This window comes from Spermophilus citellus (assembly GCF_964194105.1).
Source record: "Spermophilus citellus genome assembly, chromosome: 6".
Lineage (NCBI taxonomy): Eukaryota > Metazoa > Chordata > Mammalia > Rodentia > Sciuridae > Spermophilus > Spermophilus citellus.
Window position 1 is genome coordinate 21,618,915 of NC_138187.1, and position 22,527 is coordinate 21,641,441.

General features: G+C 42.8%; 2 protein-coding genes across 2 annotated transcripts; both read right to left on the bottom strand.

Annotated features, from left to right (window-relative positions):
* Positions 1-1,880: 1,880 nt before the first annotated feature.
* DCTPP1 (dCTP pyrophosphatase 1) lies at positions 1,881-5,381 on the bottom strand. Its single transcript, XM_081299477.1, has 3 exons — positions 5,211-5,381; positions 4,471-4,581; positions 1,881-2,912 (listed from the first exon to the last, which is right to left on the bottom strand). Exons 1-3 carry the CDS (start codon positions 5,312-5,314, stop codon positions 2,612-2,614), a joined length of 516 nt encoding a protein of 171 aa, XP_081155603.1. The 5' UTR covers positions 5,315-5,381; the 3' UTR covers positions 1,881-2,611.
* A 7,624-nt stretch (positions 5,382-13,005) lies between these two features.
* SEPHS2 (selenophosphate synthetase 2) lies at positions 13,006-15,272 on the bottom strand. Its single transcript, XM_081298831.1, has one exon. The coding sequence runs from the start codon at positions 15,095-15,097 to the stop codon at positions 13,745-13,747; it is 1,353 nt and encodes a 450-aa protein (XP_081154957.1). The 5' UTR covers positions 15,098-15,272; the 3' UTR covers positions 13,006-13,744.
* Between the last annotated feature and the right edge of the window lie 7,255 nt (positions 15,273-22,527).

The following is a 22,527-nucleotide window of genomic DNA, read 5'->3' on the forward strand; positions in this document are numbered from 1 at the left end:
CCAGGCTGCTTCAACAGTTGTGGTTTGGTTTCAACTGAAGTTTGATGCAGTTTAGAGGTTCGTGGTTGGAAATGTTAAAGCTGGGTCTTAAAGGTCAAGAAAAAATTAGAGGACTGGGGAACATGGAGAGAGCCCCTAAAACTGCATGCAACACTCATTACAGTTTGCAAACATCCCCTGGGTTAGAATGTTAGGAACAAAAAGAAAGGAGGTTGGTGGGAGATGGACTGAGGGAAACCAGGTTAAAGGATCTAAGGCAGAAAAGAAGCCTGGAGAGATCAGGAAAGGATGAACTTGACATCCCTGAGAAGCCATAAGTTCAGGGCTGCAGGGGTAGCTCAGTGGTGGAGCACTTGCCTAGCATGCTTGAAGCTCTGGGTTTGATAAAAAAACATCCAAAACAAAGAGCTATACTTCAGGACAAAGGGTGGTCCTAGGTTTGAGGGAAAGGAGAGATGGGACTATTAGTTGTGTGACCACATGGCAGTGTCCCTGAGAAGGGACATTGGGATGAAGGGCAGGATAGAAACTGGAGTGGGGACATTTGTCACACCCCAGTCTGGACATGTTAAGTATGAAGTAAATGTGGAAGGGTCAGGGAGGTCATTGAAAATAAAGACACCAGATTAGGTGGCCTTGACACCATGTCCATCTCCCAAAAGGAAGTTTTGTCTGAGAGATGAAGAGAGGAAGTTTCATGAAGGAGGGAGTGGTCAGATGCTAGATGCTGCTGTGATATCAAGTGCATTCATCTTGTGTGTGATGTCTGTGGGAGAATGAAGTAGTGCAGGTGAGTGCAGATAACTCATCTGGAAGGTCTGTTGTACAAAGCTACAGGAAAAGTAGCTGGAGGTTTGATAATTTAGTTTTGTCAAAAGGGGAAGATTCAAATATGCTTTATGTACTATTGGGGCAGGCTAATGAAAAAAAAAAAAGCTGGGTAAAAGGGTGGGCACCTATTGTCTCAGCTGCTCAAAAAGCTGAGGCAGGAGGAACACTTGAACCCAGGAGTTTAAGACCTACCTGGGCAATACAATGTGACCCATCTCTTAAAAAAAAAAAAAGACAGCTGAGAACTGTGGCACATGCTTATAAACCCAGCAACTTGGGAGGCTGAGCCACAAGATCACAAGTTCAAGGCCATCCCAAGCAATTGGTGAAACGGTCTCAAAAAAAGGAATGGAGATGTAGTTCAGTGGTGAAGAGCTCCTGAGTTCAACCTCCAGTACTCCCTCTTCCCAACAGTTGATTACATAAAAGGGAAGGAGATAATAAAGAAGGAATAAGCTGGGCATGGTGGCGCACTCCTGTAATCCCAGTGGCTCTGGAGGCCGAGGCAGAATTGTGAGTTCAAAGCCCCAAAAACATGGTGCTAAGCAACTCAGTGAGACTGTCTCTAATAAACACAAAATAGGGCTGGGGATGTGGCTCAGTGGTTGAGTGCCCAAGTTCAATCCCTGGCACCAACCAAAGAAGAGGAGGGAATAAAATTGGAAACTATTAATAAGATTCCTCTGATCACTGGATAGAGACAGGAAAGGTGGGCTCAGAGACACAGAGCTGAAGCAGTTCCAATCTAATGGATTCTGTTTTACTTGGGAAGGATTCACTGGATAAGAGGACAGGAGAGTGGGGCCTTAGTATGAGAGGGATAGCAAGTCAGTGACCATTGTTAAATCTCAAAATTTTTTTTTTTAATGGCAATACTGGGGGTTGAACCCAGGGCCTTGCACATGCCAGGCAAGTACTGTACACTTTAGTATAACCCTAGCCACAAAAAGTAGTTAAAGGTGCTTTTCTTTGTATTACCCTGCTCTGTGAGATGCAGGCCATAGGCATTTCAGATAGGAAAGTGACGTGCCAAGATTACACAACAGATAAACTGTACAAATTCAACAGTGTAATTTACTTGGAGAGGAAGAACAAGAAATTGACCTAATTGATATGTGGTCTTCAATTTTATGAAGGTGGCCATGAGAAGCAGCAGCTCCCTTCTGCTCTACATCAGAGATCTGGCCCTGATTTGTGTCTCTGATAGACCCCTGAAAGCTTTGAGTTGAAAAGGCAAAATAGAACTACAAACTAACAGTTATTTAAACTGTGTACTAGGCTATTATTTTCATTTTACAAGAGATGAAGTAAAATGATGACTATCATCCAGTCCCTAAGTATCTGAACCCAGAGAACCTGGTTCTGAATATGAACTGTTAACCAACACTGTATATAGCCTCTGACGTCCTCTATAGGTCCAGAAGTGGGAAGACTTGCATGAAATTCCTGTAGGAATTTACTAACAACTGGATCACTGCGCTGCAGATAGAAGGTAAAATAGAGAACTGTGAGGACTGGGCTCAGAGACACTCCTGGTGCCCTTCTGCAATGCTACTGATAGCCTACCTAGCCACCTCAGAAGAATCGAGAAGTTAAAACCATTTTATTGGGGGAGAAAACACCAGAAGGCTATCTTCTGGAGGCTCTTGGGCCTTGAAAACTGGGAAATGGGACCCTTAAGCCCTGATTTGTTATGAAAGGACTATAATAAGTTCTGTAGCCAAGGCCACCCTCTGCTTCTCAGATGCCATGCTGAGTTGCAGGTTCTGATCCCATGTTTCTATGTTGAGGTCTGGCTTGAGGACTCATGGGCAAGGTCTGCAGGACCCATAGTCTGGTCTTCAGAGATGGCCCCATGGGACAAGTCTGTATACTTGCGGGCTGAGCCACGTGACAGATGAATGGGGTAACGTCGCCGGTTGGTATCCATTTTGGAGAGCACTGCTTGGGGCAGATCCACGTGGCAACGGGCTGCTAATGCCACCAGATAGATGAGGACATCACTAAGCTCTTCTTGAAGAGCTGCCCGTTCCCTCAGGGGCCAGGCTTTGGGGCCAGGTTCTGCATCAGACTTCCACTGACTGGGGGCAAAACAAAGACAATCACATATAGCTTCTAGCTAGGACAATGGGCTCTATCTCCCTAAGGAGCACTTTCAGTCCCTGCAGCAATGAACTCCCATCTCCCAGAAAGTTCCTCCAAGGATAACCCAGAATTGGGTTCAACCCTGGTACCAAAAAAAAAAAAAAAAAAAAAGATGTCACGATTCTAGATCTTTTAAAATTAGTTAATTTATCATCATCATCAGTCTCCTTCCACTGTGAAGGTTGTCTGCTTTGTTCAAGGTCATATATCTTGATTCTGTTTTTGAACCTTAACTATTGAACCAGTCCTACTTACACACATACCCCACATACATATATATATAAAGTTATACATGGACACAATATATTTTCTTTTTTCTTTTTTGGTACCAGGGGTTCAACTCTGGGGCACTCAACCACTGAGCCACATCCCCAGCCCAACTTTTTATATTATTTAGAGACAGGGTCTCACTAAGTTGCTTAGTGCCTCACCATTGCTGAAGGTGGCTTTGAACTTGCGATCCTCCTGCCTTAGCCTCCCAAGCCACAGGGATTACAGGTGTGCGCCACCACATCTGGCTAATACCTTTATTCTGTTTATTTATTTTTATAAACAAAACTTGTTTATAAAAATAAATAAACAAAATAAACATATTTTTATTTATGGATGGAACCCAGTGCCTTACATGTGCAAGGCAAGTGCTCTGCCGCTCAGCCACAACCCCAGGCCCCCTTTTTATCTTTTGAGCCAGGGTCTTAATAAGTTGCTTAGGTAGGGCCTTGCTATATTGCTGAGGCTGGCTTTTGAACTCCTGCCTTAGCTTCCCAAACTGCTGGGACTACAGGCATGTGCCACTGCACCCGGCTCATGTCTTGATTTTAATTGACTGGTTGATACTAATTAGCCTCTTTAATGGTCTCCCTGTCTCATTCTCTCAGTGATTTAATTCATCCTGCAGGTACAGTTATCTTTCTACTACTCAAATGTGGTCAGGTCTTCTGTCCAAACTTCATCACACTCAAGCCCCAATCCTACCTTTCTGGGTTCATCTCCAGCCCTGCTTTTGCACAGCTCTATCACTCATCATCTGGATAACTACCAAATGGCTATGATGTGCCAGGCAAATGGACACACCCGAGAAGAAAATAGATACAAAATCCCTTATCTTTCTTGGGAAGGTGATACTGGAGGAGGATGAGATTCTCTCCAAGTTTAACTTGCCTTTTCTGGCCTCACTACCATTGCAAACTCCTGTCTGGAATACTATACATATGTGTTCTAGAGAAAACCTTGTTTTCAGCCCCAGAGACAAAGGTAAAGGGCTATTACCACAACTCTTCCTTACTATCCGGGTCTATCTTGCTATTTTCACACTTTCTTTCCCTGGAGACTGGGTGCTCCTAGAGGGTTGGTACCTGGGAGTCATCTCAACCCCAGCACCAGGCACAGAGACCAGCAGTGAGGAGGGAAACTGAATCCATGAATGTTTGAGGATGACAGAGTTTCTCCCATCCCCCACAACAGATTGTTCCAGAAAGCTTCCCATCTACTCACAAGAGTTCTGCCAGCTCTCCCACTTCCCCGACCAAGGCCAGTAGGAGGTTCCGAGGCTGGTGGAACTGGTCCCAGTCCCGCTCTGCAGCAAACTCTGCATGGAGACGCCGGCTGGAATAAGATAAAGGAGTAGAAGCCCAATTCCCAGGGTTTGTGGTTGGGGGAGGAGCTGCAGGGCCCAGACAGGTACCCCAGTGATACGTAAAGGGGGCTTGGAGTCAGAGGATTCTGCAACTAAATCCGTGGATGGTCTTGAATAAGTAATTTCCTCTTTATGAGACTTGGTTTTCGCATCTGAAATTCAGCGTGCCCCTGCAGACACTTTAACCTCTAGCCGTACCTAACAATACAATTATTCCATTGCTAATTCTGAAATTTCCTCCACTTGGAATATCCCTATCTTTGCACATCTAAGTCCTGCGTATTTTACACTTTCCCTAAGAAGCTTTTCTTGATTTCCTCCAGCAAAAATTAATGTTTCCTACCTCTCCGCACTTCATCTGCCCCTGTTGGGTGGTACACCCACTCCGGAAGGGCGGAGGCAGTATAGACTCCTGGGGCAATTTCCCCGCTTTAGTTGTGAACTGCTGAGCCCACTTTGCTTGAGAGGTTTAGAGGCTCACCAGGGGTCAGCCAGCACTACTGCTAGTCATTTTTCCCCACCACGTGGGAGGACCCGTCCCATGGCATAGAGGAAGGGGGTCAATCTCTCCACCCGAACCTGGTCGTGGATTGCTTACATGTCCTCCAGCGTGGGTTCCGGGCTGAAGCTGAATGAGCCGGCGGCAGCAGCAGTATCCTTTCTCCCAGCGTCCCTCTGGGTATCACCTCCGGCACTAGACATGCTGCACAACCCACTACAGACGCCACTGCACAGAACTCCGCGCCACGCTTGGAGCCCGCCTCCAGGGCCCCTAACCAATCACGGGCGAGCTCGATTGCTTCACGGAGTAGTGCCGGCGGAAAAACCAATCACCTGTGTGGAGTTTGCTACAGCCCGCCCCGTATCAGGACTGGACCAATCTGAGGAGCTTTAATCCTGTAGTCGCTTACTCCGGAGAATTCTTCCGCCTAAGAAGGCCGCGGTACCAATTTGACACGGAGGAAAGGACAGGGAAGCGGGAGGAGAGGGCGTAGCCGTTTTACTCCTTTGTGGACGCCAGATGGCGCCAAAGCAAAATGGTAGGTTAGGAGGCCGAGGGTGTGTTTGGCGGGAAATTCCATAAGTGAATGTATCCTCCGCCTGCATTAAATTCGTCAGGGTTTAGGGACTCTGAAGATCCTCTAGACCAGCCTCCACACTATTTGGATGCGATCGAAGGGAAAGAATGGAACAAAGTCGGGACCACGACCTAGGTCTTTTGTCCCACTTCTGCTCCCAGCCCCGGCTGATTGCTGTGGTTGGAAGGAGTTAACCCCCATTTCTGTCTCAAGGAACCAGTCGGTTCTCCTCCCTACCCGCAACGTAGATTACATGACATTGAAATATGTGACCCATTACAGACTGGCCTCTGCCACCTCTGCACACCCATGTGTCTCTGTCGCGGCCATACTGAAAGACCCCAGCCCCATAACCTAAGGCCGGATTATGAAAAGTAAAAAGTATGTAGTAAACAGGTGAGCTCACCACATGACCTGTTAGAAAGGGCACCCTGCCCACATCACAGGACATGCTTGAGCAAACTGGGATCATAAGCGGGAACAGGGAGGAAACACAATGTAAACCTGTGAGATTAATGAGTTTTTCGGGAAACTATAGTGAAAAATAAGTTTATCATAGTGAAAAACAAGTTTATCATAGTGAAAAACAAGTTTACCCTTTAAGTGACGTGTATGCTGGATTCAAAAATACCTGTTATTGTGCTAGGTGGAAAACAACTCCTTTTTCCCTATAAAAGATCTGTACCCCAAAGCCCGGTGTGCCAGTTCACCAAAGCTTCGGCTGAGGTTTTGCTGTGCACCCGCAGGCGCCTGTGTATTAATAAACTTGCCTCTTGCTTTTGCAGCCAGTGTGACGCTAGTTCTTTTGGACGGGGGATTTGAGGGTCCGGGGGTCTTTCAATACCACACACAAAACCACCAAGCTTGCTGGGGAATTTATGAGGTGATCATGAAATTGTTACTTTGGCTGAGACCCGCTGAGTTGTTATATATATGACCAAGGGAAGAGGTTTTTTTTTTTTTTTTTTTTTTTTTTTTTTTTTTTTTCTCTCTCTCTCGGCACTGGGGATTGAACCCAAGAGAACTCTACCCTTGAGCTACATCCCTATCCCTTTTTATTCTTTGAGACTGGCTCTGACTACATTGTTAGTCCGCCTCGAATTGGCGATCTTCCTGCCAGTTGCTGAGATTACAGGCGTTCGCCACTGCACGCAGAGAAAAGAGATCTTTGTGAAACACAGGAACTTGAATTTTGTCGAATCCAAGCTTTATAGAGAATTATTTATTTTCACATACCTATTAAGGTCGCTATGTCTGTTCTCCAGGAGTTCAATGAGGCATACAGTTTATTGGAAGTGAAAGACTAAGAAAGTGGAAGAAAAGACAGATTTTAGAAATTAATATTCCAAAGGGGCAGAGGAACTGAGGATGTAGTTCTGCAATAGAGTGTATGCTTAGCATCTCCAGTGCCAAAACATAAATAAACAAAAATAAGTCCCAAAAGTACGGCAATTCCACCACTAGGCACAAGTTTTATTAGCACCTATGCTATAATACTTGAAATTGTGATAAATATTAAGGTAAAAATTAAATGTTACCATAGTTAAAACACTGTAAATCTGGGGACAGTGGTACATACCTGTAATCCCTGTGATCTGGAGGCTGAAGCAAGAGGATCAAAAATTCAAGGTCAATCTGGGCAATTTAGTGAAACCCTGTTTCAAAATAAAATTAAAAGAGCTAGGGATGTAGAGCTCTTGCTTAGCATGCATGAGGTCCTGGGTTCAATCCCCAATACCACAAAAAGTGTTTTAAAATATTTTTAGATAAAAATAAAGCAAGCCAGTAGCAGTGGTGCAACCCTGTAAGCCCAATGACCCAGGAGGCTGAGACAACAGGAGTGCAAGTTCTTGACAATTTAGTGAGATCCTGTCCCAAAATAAAACAAAACAGAGCTAGGGATATAGCTCAGAAATACAGTGCCCTGGGTTAAATCCCTATTACCCTCCTCCCCCCACCCCACCCCCCAAAAAAAAAACACGGTGAAGAGGATGTGACAGCATGCATGAGATCCTGAGTTTGATCTTCAACATTGTCCATACCCCCCAAAAAAATAACACTTATGAAAAGTGATTAGGGGCATCTGCAGATTGTGTGGTTCAGAAAAGAGGTGATAAGCACTATTGGTTAACCTACTTTTTGCCCTCCTCCATGTGCATACACACACACACACACACACACACACACAGAGCATACACACACTCACACACATACAGAGAAAGTGTTTCAAAATAAATGGGCATTTGATTTGTGTGCTGCTAAACTGATGAGCAAAATGAGAGTGCTGAATTAGCCACTGGATTAGGCAACACAGATTGGATATAACAGACAACAAAAAAAGAGAGGTATTGGATAGCTCTGGCTTGAGTAACTAGATGGGTAGTTTTGGTATTTGCTGAAATGAAGACATAGAAGACCTGGGAGGGCTGGGGATGTGGCTCAAGTGGTAGCGCGCTCGCCTCGCATGCGTGGGGCCCGGGTTCGATCCTCAGCACCACATACAAACAAAGATGTTGTGTCCACCAAAAACTAAAAAATAAATATTAAAATTCTCTCTAAAAAAAATAGAAGACCTGGGAGTTGGGTGGGAAGGAATATAATTAATTGAGATTTAAGACATGTTCATTCCTAGCAGTTTTCTTTCTTTTGGGTGGTTCTGGGGATTGAACCCAGGGCCTCACACATGCTGGACAAGTGCTCTACCACTGAGCTATATCCTCAGCCTATCATTTTTTATTTTGAGACAGGGTCTCATTAAATTACTGAGCACCCTGAGTTGCTGGGATTAGTGTGCCTCTGTGCCTAGCCAGACTTGTCAATGGATTGATGATGATGCTAGCTTCCACCACTACAAGACACCAAGAACTAGAAAAGTGGGAAAAGAAAGGGTGTTAAGGTCCCAAAGGTCTACTTCATTTGCTCATTCATTCATTCTTTTATTCATTCAATATATTCTGATCATTAACTCTGGATCAGACACTGTTGTAGGTGCTAGGAATACTGAACATCCCTGCCATCTTGGAGCTTACATAGCAGGGGATAATTTTAAAGTACATCAATACATTCTCAAGATAAGAGCTGTGAAGCAAATAGGGTGATAAATTTGAGAGTAGCTGGGTGTTGGCTGGGAGGTCAGAGATGACTTTTTGGGGAGTTTTTCCTTGGTTGTTTTGGTTTTTGGTGCTGGAGATCAAACCTAAGGTCTCTGCTCTGCCACTGAGCTACATCCCCAGCCAATTTGATTTTTTATTTTGAGAAAGAGTTTCATTAAGTTGCCCAGTCCAGTTTGGAGTTTGGGATTCTCCTACCTCAGTTTCCCAAGTAGCTGGGATTACAGGCATGCACCACCACCATACCCAGGCATGTACCACTAATTCTTTTTACATTGTCCATTATTATTTCAAAATAAATTTTCAACAATTTAATGTACCAATGTTCTATCAGTTCCATTTTTCTCTTTCCCCAGAGATCTTTAGGTCCAGTGTGGACTGATTGCTCTCTAAGCCAGCCATTCAGCTTTGCCTTCACTTCTCTGCTGGGTTCCATTTCCTGGCTCCCATGTTTTACTCTTTCTCAGTTTGCTCCCCCCCCCCTTTTTTTTTTTTTTTTTGCTGGAGCATATTTTCCAGCTGTTTTTGATTTTTGTTGGTTGGTTGGTTTTGTTTGGAGGTGCAGGGATAGAACCCAGAGCCTCATGTATACTAGGCAGGTACTCTACTATTGAGGTTAGCCACAGCCTTCCAGTTGTTTCCTGAAAGTGTACGGGATGAAACCAGTTTTACACTTTGCATATACTAAAAATATTTTTATTCTACTTGTTTGAAAAATGTAGCTTGGGGGGCTATGATGGTGGCTCAGAGGTAAAGTGCTTGCCTGGTACGTGTGAGGCCCTGGGTTCAATTCTCAGCACCACATACAAATAAATAAATTAAATAAAGATCCATCAATGACTAAAAAATATTTTTTAAAATGTAGCTTGGCAAAGAATTCTGCATTACAAAATCATTTGCCCTCAAAATTGTGAAGATACTACTTTTAGCTTCCAATTGGATATTGAGAAGTCTGATATCTCAAACTTTTGTGTATTATTGTGGTGATTTAGAAGCATGGGTTCTGAAGTCAGATTGCCTGTCTGATACTGGACAGATTTTTTTTTTCTTGGAGAGAATTTTTATTTATTTATTTATTTTTAGTTTTCGGCGGACACAACATCTTTGTTTGTATGTGGTGCTGAGGATTGAACCCGGGCTGCACGCATGCCAGGCAAGTGCGCTACCGCTTGAGCCACATCCCCAGCCCTGGACAGATTTCTTAATCTCCCTGTGTGTCAGCTTTCTCATGTGCACAGTGGGGTTGTTGGAAGATTGAGTTAAAATATATTAAGGACGTAATACTGCCTGGTGCAAAGTACATACTGTTTAATCATTTGCTATTTTTTTTTCCCAGAGATACACACGAAAGTTTGTCAGAGTTGACAAAGGCACATCTCTTCATAGACAGCATAGACAGAGAAAGGAAAAAACAGTATTATTGTTAATAGGGTATTTTGTACTTTAATGAAATTTGCCTATGTTCTAAAATTCACTGCTCTGGGAATTCAAGAAATGGGTGACTTAAAGCTTTTAAGTTTTAGGAAACATGTATTATTCTTTGATAAATTAATTTCTTCCTTTTTTTTTTTTTTTTTTTTTTTTTGTATCAGGGATTGAATGAGGCACTTGACCACTGAGCCACATCCCCAGCCCTATTTAGTATTTTATTTAGAGACAGGGTCTGAGTTGCTTAGTGCCTTGACTCGCCTTTGCTGAGGCCAGCTTTGAACTCTCCTATCTCAGCCTCCTGAGCCTCTAGGATTACAGGTGTGGGCCACCACATCCGGTTTCTTCCATTTTCTTTATTACCTCTTCCGGAAACTCCCCTTCAAGGCTAAACCTCCTAGCTCACCTCTAATTTCCATACATTTCCCCCTCTCGTGTATCTTTTTGTCTTCTTATTCTGCTTCCAGAGTTAACTTTATATTTTTCTGACTCTTGCTGAATTTTTTTTTTTAGTTGCAGTTGGACATCATGCCTTTATTTTATTTATTTATTTTTATATGGTGCTGAGGATCGAACCCAGTGCCTCACATGTGCTAGGCAAGCGCTCTGCCCCTAAGCTGCAATCCCAGCCTTGAATTTAAAAAAAATTTTTTTAGTTGTCAATGGACCTTTATGATTTTTTTTAAATTTAAGTTATAGATGGACATAATACCTTTATTTTATTACTTCATTTATTTACATGGTGCTGATAATCTAACCCAGCACTCCATGCATGCAAGGTAAGCAGGCTATCACTGAGCCACAACCCCAGTCCCTGGACTTTTATTTTATCTATTTATGTGCAGTGCTGAGAATCGAACCCAGTGCCTCACACATGCTAGGCAAGTGCTCTGCCCCTGAGCCACAACCCCAGCCCTGAATTTTTTTTAAATTTAGTTTTTCTATATTCTAAGTGTGTTATTCTCTTAAAGCATTTTTGTTATTTGTTTTGGTTACTAGAGATTGAACCTAGAGACTTGTAGGTGCTAGAGAAGCACTCTGCTACTGACCTACATCTCCAGCCCTTTTTGAGATAGGTTCTTGCTAAATTGTGCAGGCTGTCTTTGAGTTTGCTTTCCTCCTGCCTCAGCCTCCCAAGTAGCTGGGGTTATAGTTGTATGCCACCTTGCCCAGCTGCTTCATTCTGTTTACTTGTTTTCAAGTTGGAAGCTTGCCTTCAATGTCTAGTGAGCCTTGACTGCTCATATTTAAGGAGGCATTAAAAAGCTTAAAATACCAAGTGAAGCCTTTCAACCAGGAGGTGTCACAATACAGTGATTTTCACTGGGAGCATCCTAAATGTTTACATCTGTCTTTCTGGGCACGTTCATTTTCTTTTTATTTATTTATTTATTTATTTATTTTTTGGGCACGTTCATTTTCTCTGGAGTATTCTCCAGTATTTCACCTGTGCCAGACAAGAAATGGTTTAAGCTTCTTGGCTAGGGTTGCTTGTTTATTGATACTAGAGATGGAATCCAGGGCCTTGCCTATATGCTAAGCACATGCTCTACTTCAGAGCTACACTACCAGTCCCTTGACCAGTTTAAAAACTAAGCTTGGAAAGGGGGTTGGGACTGTATCATTTTAAAGTTTTTATTCTTCTGTTTTCAGTCACACTCCTTGTCCTCTGCTGTGCCTAAAGTTCCTGACTGACCCTTTCCCTGCAGAAGTGAGAGGTAACTCACCTACTGTGAAATGGATGGATTTGAGCATAAAAATATAATTACCCCATGTGTAAACTTTTTTTTTTTTTTAATGGTACTGAGGATTAAACTGAGGACCTTGTGCATGCTAAACAAGTGCTCTATTATTGAGCTATATCCCCAGACTTTTATTTTTTTTAATTTTTTTTTAAGAGAGAGAGAGGGGGGGGGGAGAGAGAGAGAGAAAGAGAGAGAGAGAGAGAAAGAGAGAATGAGAGAATTTTTAATATTTATTTTTTTTAGTTCTCGGCGGACACAACATCTTTGTTTGTATGTGGTGCTGAGGATCGAACCCGGGCCGCACGCACGCCAGGCGAGCGTGCTACCGCTTGAGCCACATCCCCAGCCCCCAGACTTTTATTTTTAATTTTGAGACAGGGTCTCAGTAAGTTGCTTAAGGCCTCGCTAAATTGATGAGGCAGACCTTGAATTTGTGATCCTCCTGTGTTAGCCTCCCTGTCATTAGGATTACAACTTAGGCGTGGGCTACCAAGCCCAGCTTTAAAATTTTTCTTTTTGAGCAGGGTCTCCCTAAATTCCCAGGCTGGCCTCAAACTTATGAATTTCCTGTATTGGTCTCCCAAGTAGTTGGGATTGTAGGCATGCAGCACTGTGCCCAGCTTTGTATATAAACTTTCTCAAGTTTTTTTTTTTTTTTCCACCTCTTGCCCCCACTGTCCTATGTATCATATCTCCTTGCTTCTTGTTGGTATTCCCCCACTTTGGCAGCTTCTTCTGCTAAATCTTTCTTCCTCCTTTTCATCTTCCAAGAATTGTTGACACCTTTCTTTTGCTATTTTCTCTCCTACCCTTAAATCTGTGGAGTTTATGCCCATTGACTCCTTCCCTGTCATCTCAGGGACAAATTTGTGTGTTAAATTCCTTCATCTAGGATCAGGAAAAACACTCTCACTTTGCCAGATACTAAATGTAGCAATGGTTGTTTTTTGTTTGTTTGTTGTTTTTTTTAGCAATGGCATTTTATGACTGTAAAAAATTAGAATCTCAAAGAACCAAACTTTAGCCAGAAGAGTTTTCCAACAAAGTTACTCTTATTTATTTAACTATAAGAAATTACTCTTTATTAATTAAATCACAAGGAATTTTTAGCACAAAATTTAACATATTAATGACCACCACATCCTGTCTCTAGGGCTTGCTCTGCCTTTCCCAATCCTTAGTGGAATTTAGAAGGAAAGACATCATTAACAGAGACCAAGTCAGATGGTTGCAGGTTCTCCTTTCCCAGTTACTGGACAAGCTGCTCAATTCTTGTCCAGAGAAGGAAAGAGCCAGTTCCTCATAAAAATCTAATAAAGAATTTGACATTGTATTATAAGATCTCTCTTAACAATTTAGATTTATCAACAGTTTTGGTCCAAACTCATTGCTTCTATTTTTTTTCATTTTGCAATTTACTTTTTGAGTATGTAATTTTAATAATCTCACTCCTTGTGCAGAAATGAATTAAACCAGTGCAAAGAAAAATCCCTTAAACTGGAACAGCCTCATCTTGCTTTGGAAAGGTTTTTCTGCTCTTCCTCCACCCAAGAGATAAACACATGTCCCCGCCCAAAGTCCAAAATGTTACTTCTGGCCTTGGAATGTACATAAAGGCAGCTACTGATTGGCTGATTCAAATCACCGAGAAAGCAGCTGGAACCACTATGCAGGCAGCCTTCTTTGGAAGTTTGTTAATATCCACTCTTGAGAATCCTCCATGATTTTATATAAAGGCTCTAAGTTCCTAACAACTTCTGCAATTCCATTTCAGGAGCTAGGCTCTGAGGAGGCGTTGGAATTATCAGGAGCAAGAGCAGCAGCAGTGGCCCCACGAGGTAGAACCTCAATAACTCGAGGCTTGTCGATGATACGGGCTGTTCGGTTTCCCTTTTCCACGATGCCGACGATCCATGCTTGGTGACCCTCTCCGTACTTGGAAGATTTTATTTCTGAGCAAAATCGAGCTGCCTGTTCTCTTGGCAGACAAATTAGTAATCCCCCAGAGGTTTCAGCCGAAGTTCCTTGAAGTAGTCCAAATCGCCCACTGGCCTTGCTGATGGCAGCCATCTTGGCAATGATCGGCAGATTATGAATGACAAAGGACACCTCATTTCTTTGTTGTTTTGCGAGGTTCTGAGAGTGTCCTAAAATGCCAAAGCCTGTGATATCGGTGGCTGCATGGGCATTAAAGGTGTGCATTAATCCGGCAGCAGTTCTATTTAGGGTAGCCATATTGAACATAGCTTCCTGATAAGCCAGCTCTACCTCTTCTCTGGAGACCACCATTTTTATCTTATTCCATCTTTCAGGATTATCCAGCCATTGGTGAGCATTAGCGGCGACTTGAGTGCCTAAGGGTTTGGTTAACACGAGCACATCCCCTACAACTGCATTGTCAGGCATTATGAATTCATTTGGCTGACATACCACAGTGGCAACTCCCCCGATGATAATCCAAGGGTTGACCACTGTTTGTCCACCTGTCACTGCAGTGCCTCCCTCCTCAGCAGCATCTCGAAAGCCTTTAACCATGAGTGGTGTTACCTTTTCTCGTTCCTCCTCATTCATACTCTGGCTAACACTGAGTAACATTAACATGTTGTCACATTCAGTAATGCCCATGGCGTAGAGGTCACTCAGCACATTTGCACAAGCTATACGCCCCATCATGTACGGATCTTCCACCAAGGGGTAGAAAAAGTCCGTGGTCTGCACCAGTGATAGGCCTCCGTGCCTCAGGGGGATGACGCAGGAGTCCATCCCAATACTCAAGAATGGAAAAGTTGGGCTGGGGCCTGTCCCAGAGGTCAGGCCAGCTTCCTGGGCCGCCTCTTCCTGGCCTCCAACCAGGCCGGAGCCCGGCTGGGATCGCACGTCCGGCCGTGACAGTCCCGCCAGGAGTTTGAGCAGCGTCTCCTGGGGGACCTTGCAGCCTCAGCCCTTCATGCCGGAGAAACCGGTCAGCCGCCAGCTCGGGCTGAAGCCCAACGTCTGGGGATCGAAGGGCCGGTAGCTCGAGAAGCCCCGGCCGAGAGACATGCCCGCCGGGCCCGAGGCGCCTTCCGCGGTCACCAACGCCGCCATCGCTTCTCCGCAGGCTCCCACCGCGGTCTCCGCCATCGCGCCGACCGAGCAGGGAGAGGGGAGGATGGGCGGGAAAATAGAAGGTCCTTTTATTTTCTACTCAAGCTTAATTTTAAGTAACAGTCAGATATTACCGGAAGAGCTTCTCTCGCGCCGCAAAACTCACTGCACACGCTGCCTTCCCGGCTTCCGAGTGAGAAGCGGCCGGCCTCTCTTATTTATAGGTCTAGTGATTGACAGCCCCGCCATCCAATGAAAACTTGCCTCTGGGAGGCGTGCTTCCTTTACTCCAAAAGGTGCATTACAAATTGGCCACCCGCTTTCAAACTGATCCCAGAGAGGTTATGAAACGTCACGTGCTTTAGTATGCTCCTCTCCTAGTATTAAAAAAAAAAAAAAATCTTTCGTAAGTGGTTGGAGGAACACTGCGTCCCTGAAATCACTTTACCAAAGACTAGAATTCTTGCAGGCTAAAGAAGATGGGTCATTCGACAAACCTCGTGGAGGTCAGAATAGTCCTAGGGTCACTTGACAGCGTATAAGATCCAGGATAGCAAAATAGCTCAAGGGAAAAAGCGGGGAAAATGAGAAATTAGAAATTAAGTTACTGCCAGTAATTGAGCAAGTTGCAGCATTGATATTATGAAATGTTAATATGGACTTTAATGAAATTTAGGACTCCACAGTCCAGACACCTTTATGGGTTGTGATGCTATTAGGGTCACAGTGTCATCACTTTTGGTGTCAGGTTGATTCATCTCTGCAATAGAACAGCTCACCTGGGCCTTCTAAAACGTCTTTATCTCTCTAAGTTAATATTTGTGAGAATCTGTGGTATATATATGAAGGGCAATTTGCCAAAGTCTATTAAAATTACAACTGTATCTAAATACTTTTGATCCATCAGTTCCAAGTCTAGAATTTTATCTAACAATACTCACCAGTGTGGGAAAGTTTATCTTATTTATTACTGTGCCATTTGCAATATCAACGTGCTGGAAACAGTTTAGATGCTTATCAACTATGATTTAAATAAATTATGAGGGGCTGGGGCTATAGCTCAGTGGTAAAGTGCTTGCCTCGAAAATGTGAGGCACTGGGTTCCATCCTCAGCACGACATAAAAAATAAATAAAGATACTGTATGTTCATCTACAACTAAATAAATATTTAAAAATAAATAAATAAATTATGAAAAAATAAAATAAAATGTGGTATAGTCAGTCACACAATGAATATTATTTATTTGTGAAGATATTTACAGCTATAAGCAGCATCAATATGAATAACCTTAAAAACAAAATGTTGGGAATAAAAAAGCAAGTTGCAGAAAAATACATAAAATAAGGTATCATTTATATAAAGTTCAAAACTAGTCAAAACAATAACATAAAAGATAGATATGTAAGTTATAAAAACCCTTTAAGAGGCAAGATAATTAATATAAAATTTAGCATGGGGGTTATTTCTGGGAAAGAGTACGTGGGAAGCTTCTGATCTACATTAAATTCTGTTTTCTGGGCTAGTGGTGTGTACATTTTTTTTTTTTTTTTGGTGGGGGGAGAGTGTGGAGGATTGAACTCAGGGGCAGTCAACCACTGAGCCACATCCCCAGCCCTATTTTATATTTTATTTACAGACAGGGTCTCACTGAGTTGCTTAGTGCCTCTCTTTTTGCTGAGACTGGCTTTGAACTCATGATCCTCCAGTCTCAGCTTTCCTAGCCACTAAGATTACAGGCATATGCCATCACCGGCATATGTGTGATCTTTAAATTATACAGTACTACAGATGTGGCTCAGTGATGGGGTGCGTGCCTAGGATGTGTGAGGCCCTGGGTTTGATCTCCAGTGCCAAAAAAATGAAAACCATGCTTTTTATACTTTCTATAATCTCTTTCTTTCTTTTTCTTTTTCAGGGTTATTACAACTGCTGTACCACTGAGCTGCATCACCAGCCCATTTTATTTTTTGAAAAATTTGAAACAAGGTTTTACTAAATGATCCAGGCTGGCCTCAAACTTGTGATCCTCTTGCCTCAGCCTCCCAAATCATTGGGATTATAGATATGGACCACCATACCCAGCTTGTAATTAACTTTTGAATAACGAAAATGTGCTGTATTTCAGAATTTTAAAAAAATGATGTAGTGAAAAAAAAATGTCTTTTTGCTAAAAGACCTTTGAATTATTTATTTATTTATTTATTTATTTAGTGTTGGAAAAACTAGGACTGAAATTTAGGATTCACAGTCCAGACACTTTTATGGGTTGTGATGCCATTGAACCTAGGGCCTCATGCATGTTAAGGAAAGCTATAACCTCAACTCAACTCAATGTCTGCATTGCTTGATAATCAGGCTGTTACCTTGAAAAAGTTATTTCTCTCTGCACTTAGTTTTCAATTCTGTAAAATGAGGATCATAATCTCTGCCTAGGACCTGGCATGAGAACCTTATGAAAACTTCAGCTGTGAAAAGACCTTTGCAGGGCTGTGATTATGGCTCAGCGGTAGAACACTTGCCTAGTATGTATGAGGCACTGGCTTCAATCCTCAGCACCACATGAAAATAAATAAATAAAGGTATTGTGTCCAAATTACAACTGAAAAATATAAGTTAAAAAATTTTTAAAAAGTCATGACCTTGACAAATATTTCATCATATTGTACTGATGAAATATTGCTCATATGACTAAGGGAAAAAGGAACACATTATATAATATGTGTAATTTCCTGAGTTAAAAAATGACTAAGGTCCTGCTGGTTGTTTGCTCTCAGTTTTTTGGACTTTTCCCTCTCAATTGTGATGTGTAATTATTTACTCAGGTGACAATGTCATGATTATGTCTTCCCCACTAGTTTAGAAGCTCCACACAGCAGAAGCTGCTTTGTTTTTCCATTTTATATGGTGAAATAACATTTGCTGAATGAATCAATCATTTTATGCATTTTATGTGCATGAAAAAATCAATCATTTTATCATTTTATGTGCTTTGCTGAGCACATTGGATAAGCCATGGTGCTAAACATTATGCATTGGTTGATCTTTCCATTTCATCTCCATAGCAGCCCCAGAAAATTGGCATTATTCGTTCCATTTTACAGAGAAGAAAACTGAGGGCCCTTGAAAATGAAGAGTCCCAGACAGGGTTAAAAGCTGGGAAGCATGGGCTGGGGTTGGAGCTCAGTGGTGGAGCACTCGCCTACCACCAGTGAGGCCACTGGGTTGGATCCTCAGCAACACATCAAAATAAATAAATAAAATAAAAGTATTGTGAGAAGCAACATAGTGAGATTACAAACCCGAGTCTGACAGACCTACAGACTCCTGCTCTACCTCCCATGCTCAGGGCTTTGGTAGTAATTCTAACAATCCCCACATCACACCCCTCAAGCAAGCAGGGTCTTTGTAGGCAAGGTCTCATCCATCTAGTTCCCTGATGGATAGGGCATTGCTACATGGGAGCAGTGTTCACACAGACCAGTGCAAAGAAAGTGTCAGATCTGCCATGGCCACTGACCAATCTACTGAACTCAGAAAAACAAGTTCATGTGTCCTTGTGCAAGTGATCCCTATGCATGTCCCAAGAGTGATGTTTGTGACTGTATGTCATGAGCACTGGAAAGCATCCATTTTATTCTTTTGTTTGTTTTGCACTGAGAGCTCCTCTGAACTATGTTTCTCATTTGGGGTAAAGCATGTGGGTCAGAGATTGCAAAGTTAAATCTGAGGGTGAGGGTGTCCAGGAAGACAAAGGAGTTTTCAAGAATAAAATGATCTGAGACTCAGCCCCGCATTTGTTTTTCACCCACAAAAAAAGCATTTGGTCTCTGTGCAGTGGCACACACCTGTAATGCCAACGGCTCAGGAAACTGAGGCAGGAGGATCACAAGTTTGTGACCAGCCTTGGCAATTTAGGGAGCTCCTCTACAATTTAGCAAGACTCTTTCTCAAAATAAAAAATGAAAAGAAGGAGAGGGAAGTAGCTCAGTGGTAAAATGTCCCAGTACTGAGAAAAAAAAAAAAAAGCATTTGAGTTCAAAGCCAGCTTCCTAGCTAATAAAGCGTATGACTAATTATGATAATAATATGGAGTCATAACACTTAGATTTTAAGATTCAGTACACTAATTTTTTTACTGTGGCAAAATATATATAACTTCACTGTACTTTTTTGCTTTCATTTTTGTTTGTGCTGAGGATTGAATCCAACCTCTGCAGACGCTAAACATATGCTGTACTACTGGGCTGCATGTCCAAACCAAATATATATATTTTGTGTCATGGTGCTGGGGATCAAAACCGGTGCTTTACACATGCTAGGCAAGTGTTTTTTCACTAAGCCACATTCCCAGCCCATTCCTCCCCAGTTTTTTTTTTTTTTTTTTTGGTGGTACCAGGGATTGAACTCAGGGGCACTTGACCACTGAGCCCCATCCCCAGACCTATTTTTTATTGTATTTAGAGACAGGGTCTCACTAAGTTGCTTAGCACTTGCTCTTGCTGAGGCTGGCTTTGAACTCCTTCTGCCTCAGCCTCCCAAGCTGCTGGGACTACAGGCATGCACCTTTATGCCCAGCTCTTTTTTTTTTTTTTTTTCAATTGTGAGACAGGATCTTGCTAAGTTGCTTAGGCCCTCGCTAAATTTCTGAATTTGCCATCCTCCTGCCTCATCCTCCCCAGGTGCTGGGATTACAGGCATATGCCACCACACCCAGCTTCTCAGTACACTTTTTTTTTTTTTAGGATATTTCTTTTTTTTTTTTTAAGTTGTAGTTGGACACAGTGCCCTTATTTTATTTATTTTTATGTGGTGCTGAGGATTGAACCCAGGGCCTCAGATGTGCGAGGCGAGCACTCTACCGCTGAGCCACAATCCCAGCCCCTCAGTACACTTTTAATGACAATTTTTTCCTACTATAAAATAATCCTGGTGTTTTTATAGACACGCACATCTTAGTAAAAAAGGGAAAGTTAAAATAACCTGAAATTCCACTTGGCAGAGAGACATATTATTAGTGGATAGTATTTTAGATATTTTCCTTCATGTATGTTGACACAGGCACCACCTCACACTGAGCTCCAGGGGGCGCCCTGTATGCTCTGTATTTATATGCACACTTCTTTTGTTTTTTTTTTTCTTTTTTTTTTTTTTAAAGAGAGAGTGAGAGAGGAGAGAGAGAGAGAGAATTTTTTTAAATATTTTTTTTTTTTTTTTTTAGTTCTTGGCGGACACAACATCTTTGTTGGTATGTGGTGCTGAGGATCGAACCCGGGCCGCACGCACGCCAGGCGAGCGCGTTACCCGCTTGAGCCACATCCCCAGCCCTGCACACTTCTTTTGTAGCAAAAATAGTATCTTTGTATTTTTCTCTCTCCCTCCCCCGCCTTTCTTTCTTTCTTTCTTTCTTTTTTGTATCCTTGGTACAAAAAATCCCAGGGACATTTAACCACTGAGCCACAGCTTCAGCCCCTTTTTTATTTTTTGTTTTGAGACAGTGTCTCTTGAACCTGCTTAGGGCTTTGCTAAATTGCTGAGGCTGGCTTTGAACTTGCCATCCTCCTGTCTCAGCCCCTTGAGCTGCTGGGATTATAGGTATCTACCATCATGCCTGGCTATCTCATTTATTTCTATAGTTTGAGAATCTTTTACCTAAATGCTTGGGAGTAGAATTGTTTCAAATTTCAGGTTTTTCTGGATTTTTAGAATATTTGCATATGCATAATGAGATATCTTAGGAATGGGACCCATGTTTAAACAGGGCATTCATTTATGGTTTTTTTTTTTTTTTCATTTATGTTTAAGATATACCTTATACATAAGGTGGAATGTTCTACTTGTGGTTATTGCCAATGCTCAAAAAGTTTCAGATTTTGGATTTTATTTTATTTTTTTGTACCGGAGATTGAACTCAGGGGCACTCAACCACTGAGCCACATGCACAGCCTTATTTTGCATTTTATTTAGAGACAGAGTCTCACTGAGTGGCTTATGCCTCACTGTTGCTGAGGCTGATTTTGAACTCGTGATCCTCCTGCCTCAGCCTCCCGAGCTGCCAGAATAATAAGCCTGAACCACCGCACCCAGCCTGGATTTTTTTATATTAAAGATGATCAACCCACCCTACACAGTGGGGCTCCCCTGGAATCCCAGCAGCTCGGGAGACTTAGGCAGGAGGATAGAGAGTTCAAAGCCAGCCTCAGCAACTGAGAGGTACCAAGAAATTTAGTCAGACCCTATGTCTAATAAAATACAAAATGGGGCTGGACATGTGGCTCATTGTTGAGTGCCTCTGAGTTCAATCCCTGGTACACACCCACTCCAATAAAAAAAAAAAGGATGATCAACTTGTAGTAAGAAATAATAAGAAATAAAATAATGGCCAAAAATAATCTAGCATGTTCTCTACAGTCCTACTGAATTCATTCAAAATTTTTTTCTGAAGATTTCCTCTGTGCCAGGTGTTGTGATAAACACTGGAAATATAACACAATTGGTCTGACTTTGTTACAATTTTTTTTTAAGTGCTGGGGATTGAACTCAGGGGCGCTTGGCCCCTGAGCCACATTCCCAGCCCTTTTTATATTTTATTTATAGACAGGATCTTGCTAAGTTGCTCAGGGCCTCTCTAAGTTGCTGAGGCTGGCTTTGAAGTCTCCCGAGCCACTTGTGTGCGCCACTGCTCTGGGATTGTTACAGATTATTTTTTCCTGGTTCTGGGATTAAACAACCTAGGGCCTCATGCATATCAGGCAAGATGTCTACCACTGAGCTACATCCTCATTCCCCCTTGTTAGAGATTTCAATTTGCAGTCAAACTCTGGAGTTATACACTTCTAAGGTGCTTTTCCCACCAGCCTGAACCCCCATGACCTGATCTCCAGCATCCAGATGAGGGTCCCCATTGTTGGTCCCTGACCTGGGCCTGACTCAGCACAGTCTGTTTCCAACCCCCTCCTCCCCTGTGTTTGCCCATGTGACTTCCAGCAACAGGCTATGCCTCAAGGGGACTTAGGGTTGACACCCAGGACCATGGCCTTCACACCCTCACCAACCTTCCACCAACTTAAGCAACAGAAATCTTCAGTTTGGTTTCTGGGGCTAATGCGAGAAGCTCTCGCCAGTCATCTCCTTCCATGAGAACAGAAGAAAGAGAAAAGGGATGAAAGAACTCAAAGCAATGCAGATGGACACTCAGGGAACAGAGTATACACATATTGAGAAGGAGAGGGTGGCTTTGAGGGAGGTGAGGGATTTGACGGAGGTAAAGAGGGAATTGTGAGATAATCTGGGGGAGGAGCATTTGGGGTGAGAAACGGCCTTGGTGAAGCCCCAGTAGGCCTGTGTGGCAGGTGATGAGGAAGCCAGAGAGAAGATAGGAGGTGGTGTCAGAGAGACCTGCAGGGCAAGGCGGTGCAGGGCCTTGTGGGCCAGGGGATGCCTCTGGTCTTGACTCTGGATAAGATA

Excerpts from the sequence above, each read along its gene's own strand:
- DCTPP1 (XM_081299477.1), bottom strand. The coding sequence starts at position 5,314 with ATGTCTAGTGCCGGAGGTGATACCCAGAGGGACGCTGGGAGAAAGGAT. Across the intron at positions 4,582-5,210 it reads GAACCCACGCTGGAGGACAT|CCGGCGTCTCCATGCAGAGT; the intron begins GTAAGCAATCCA and ends ATCTTATTCCAG. Across the intron at positions 2,913-4,470 it reads GGAGAGCTGGCAGAACTCTT|TCAGTGGAAGTCTGATGCAG; the intron begins GTGAGTAGATGG and ends TTTTGCCCCCAG.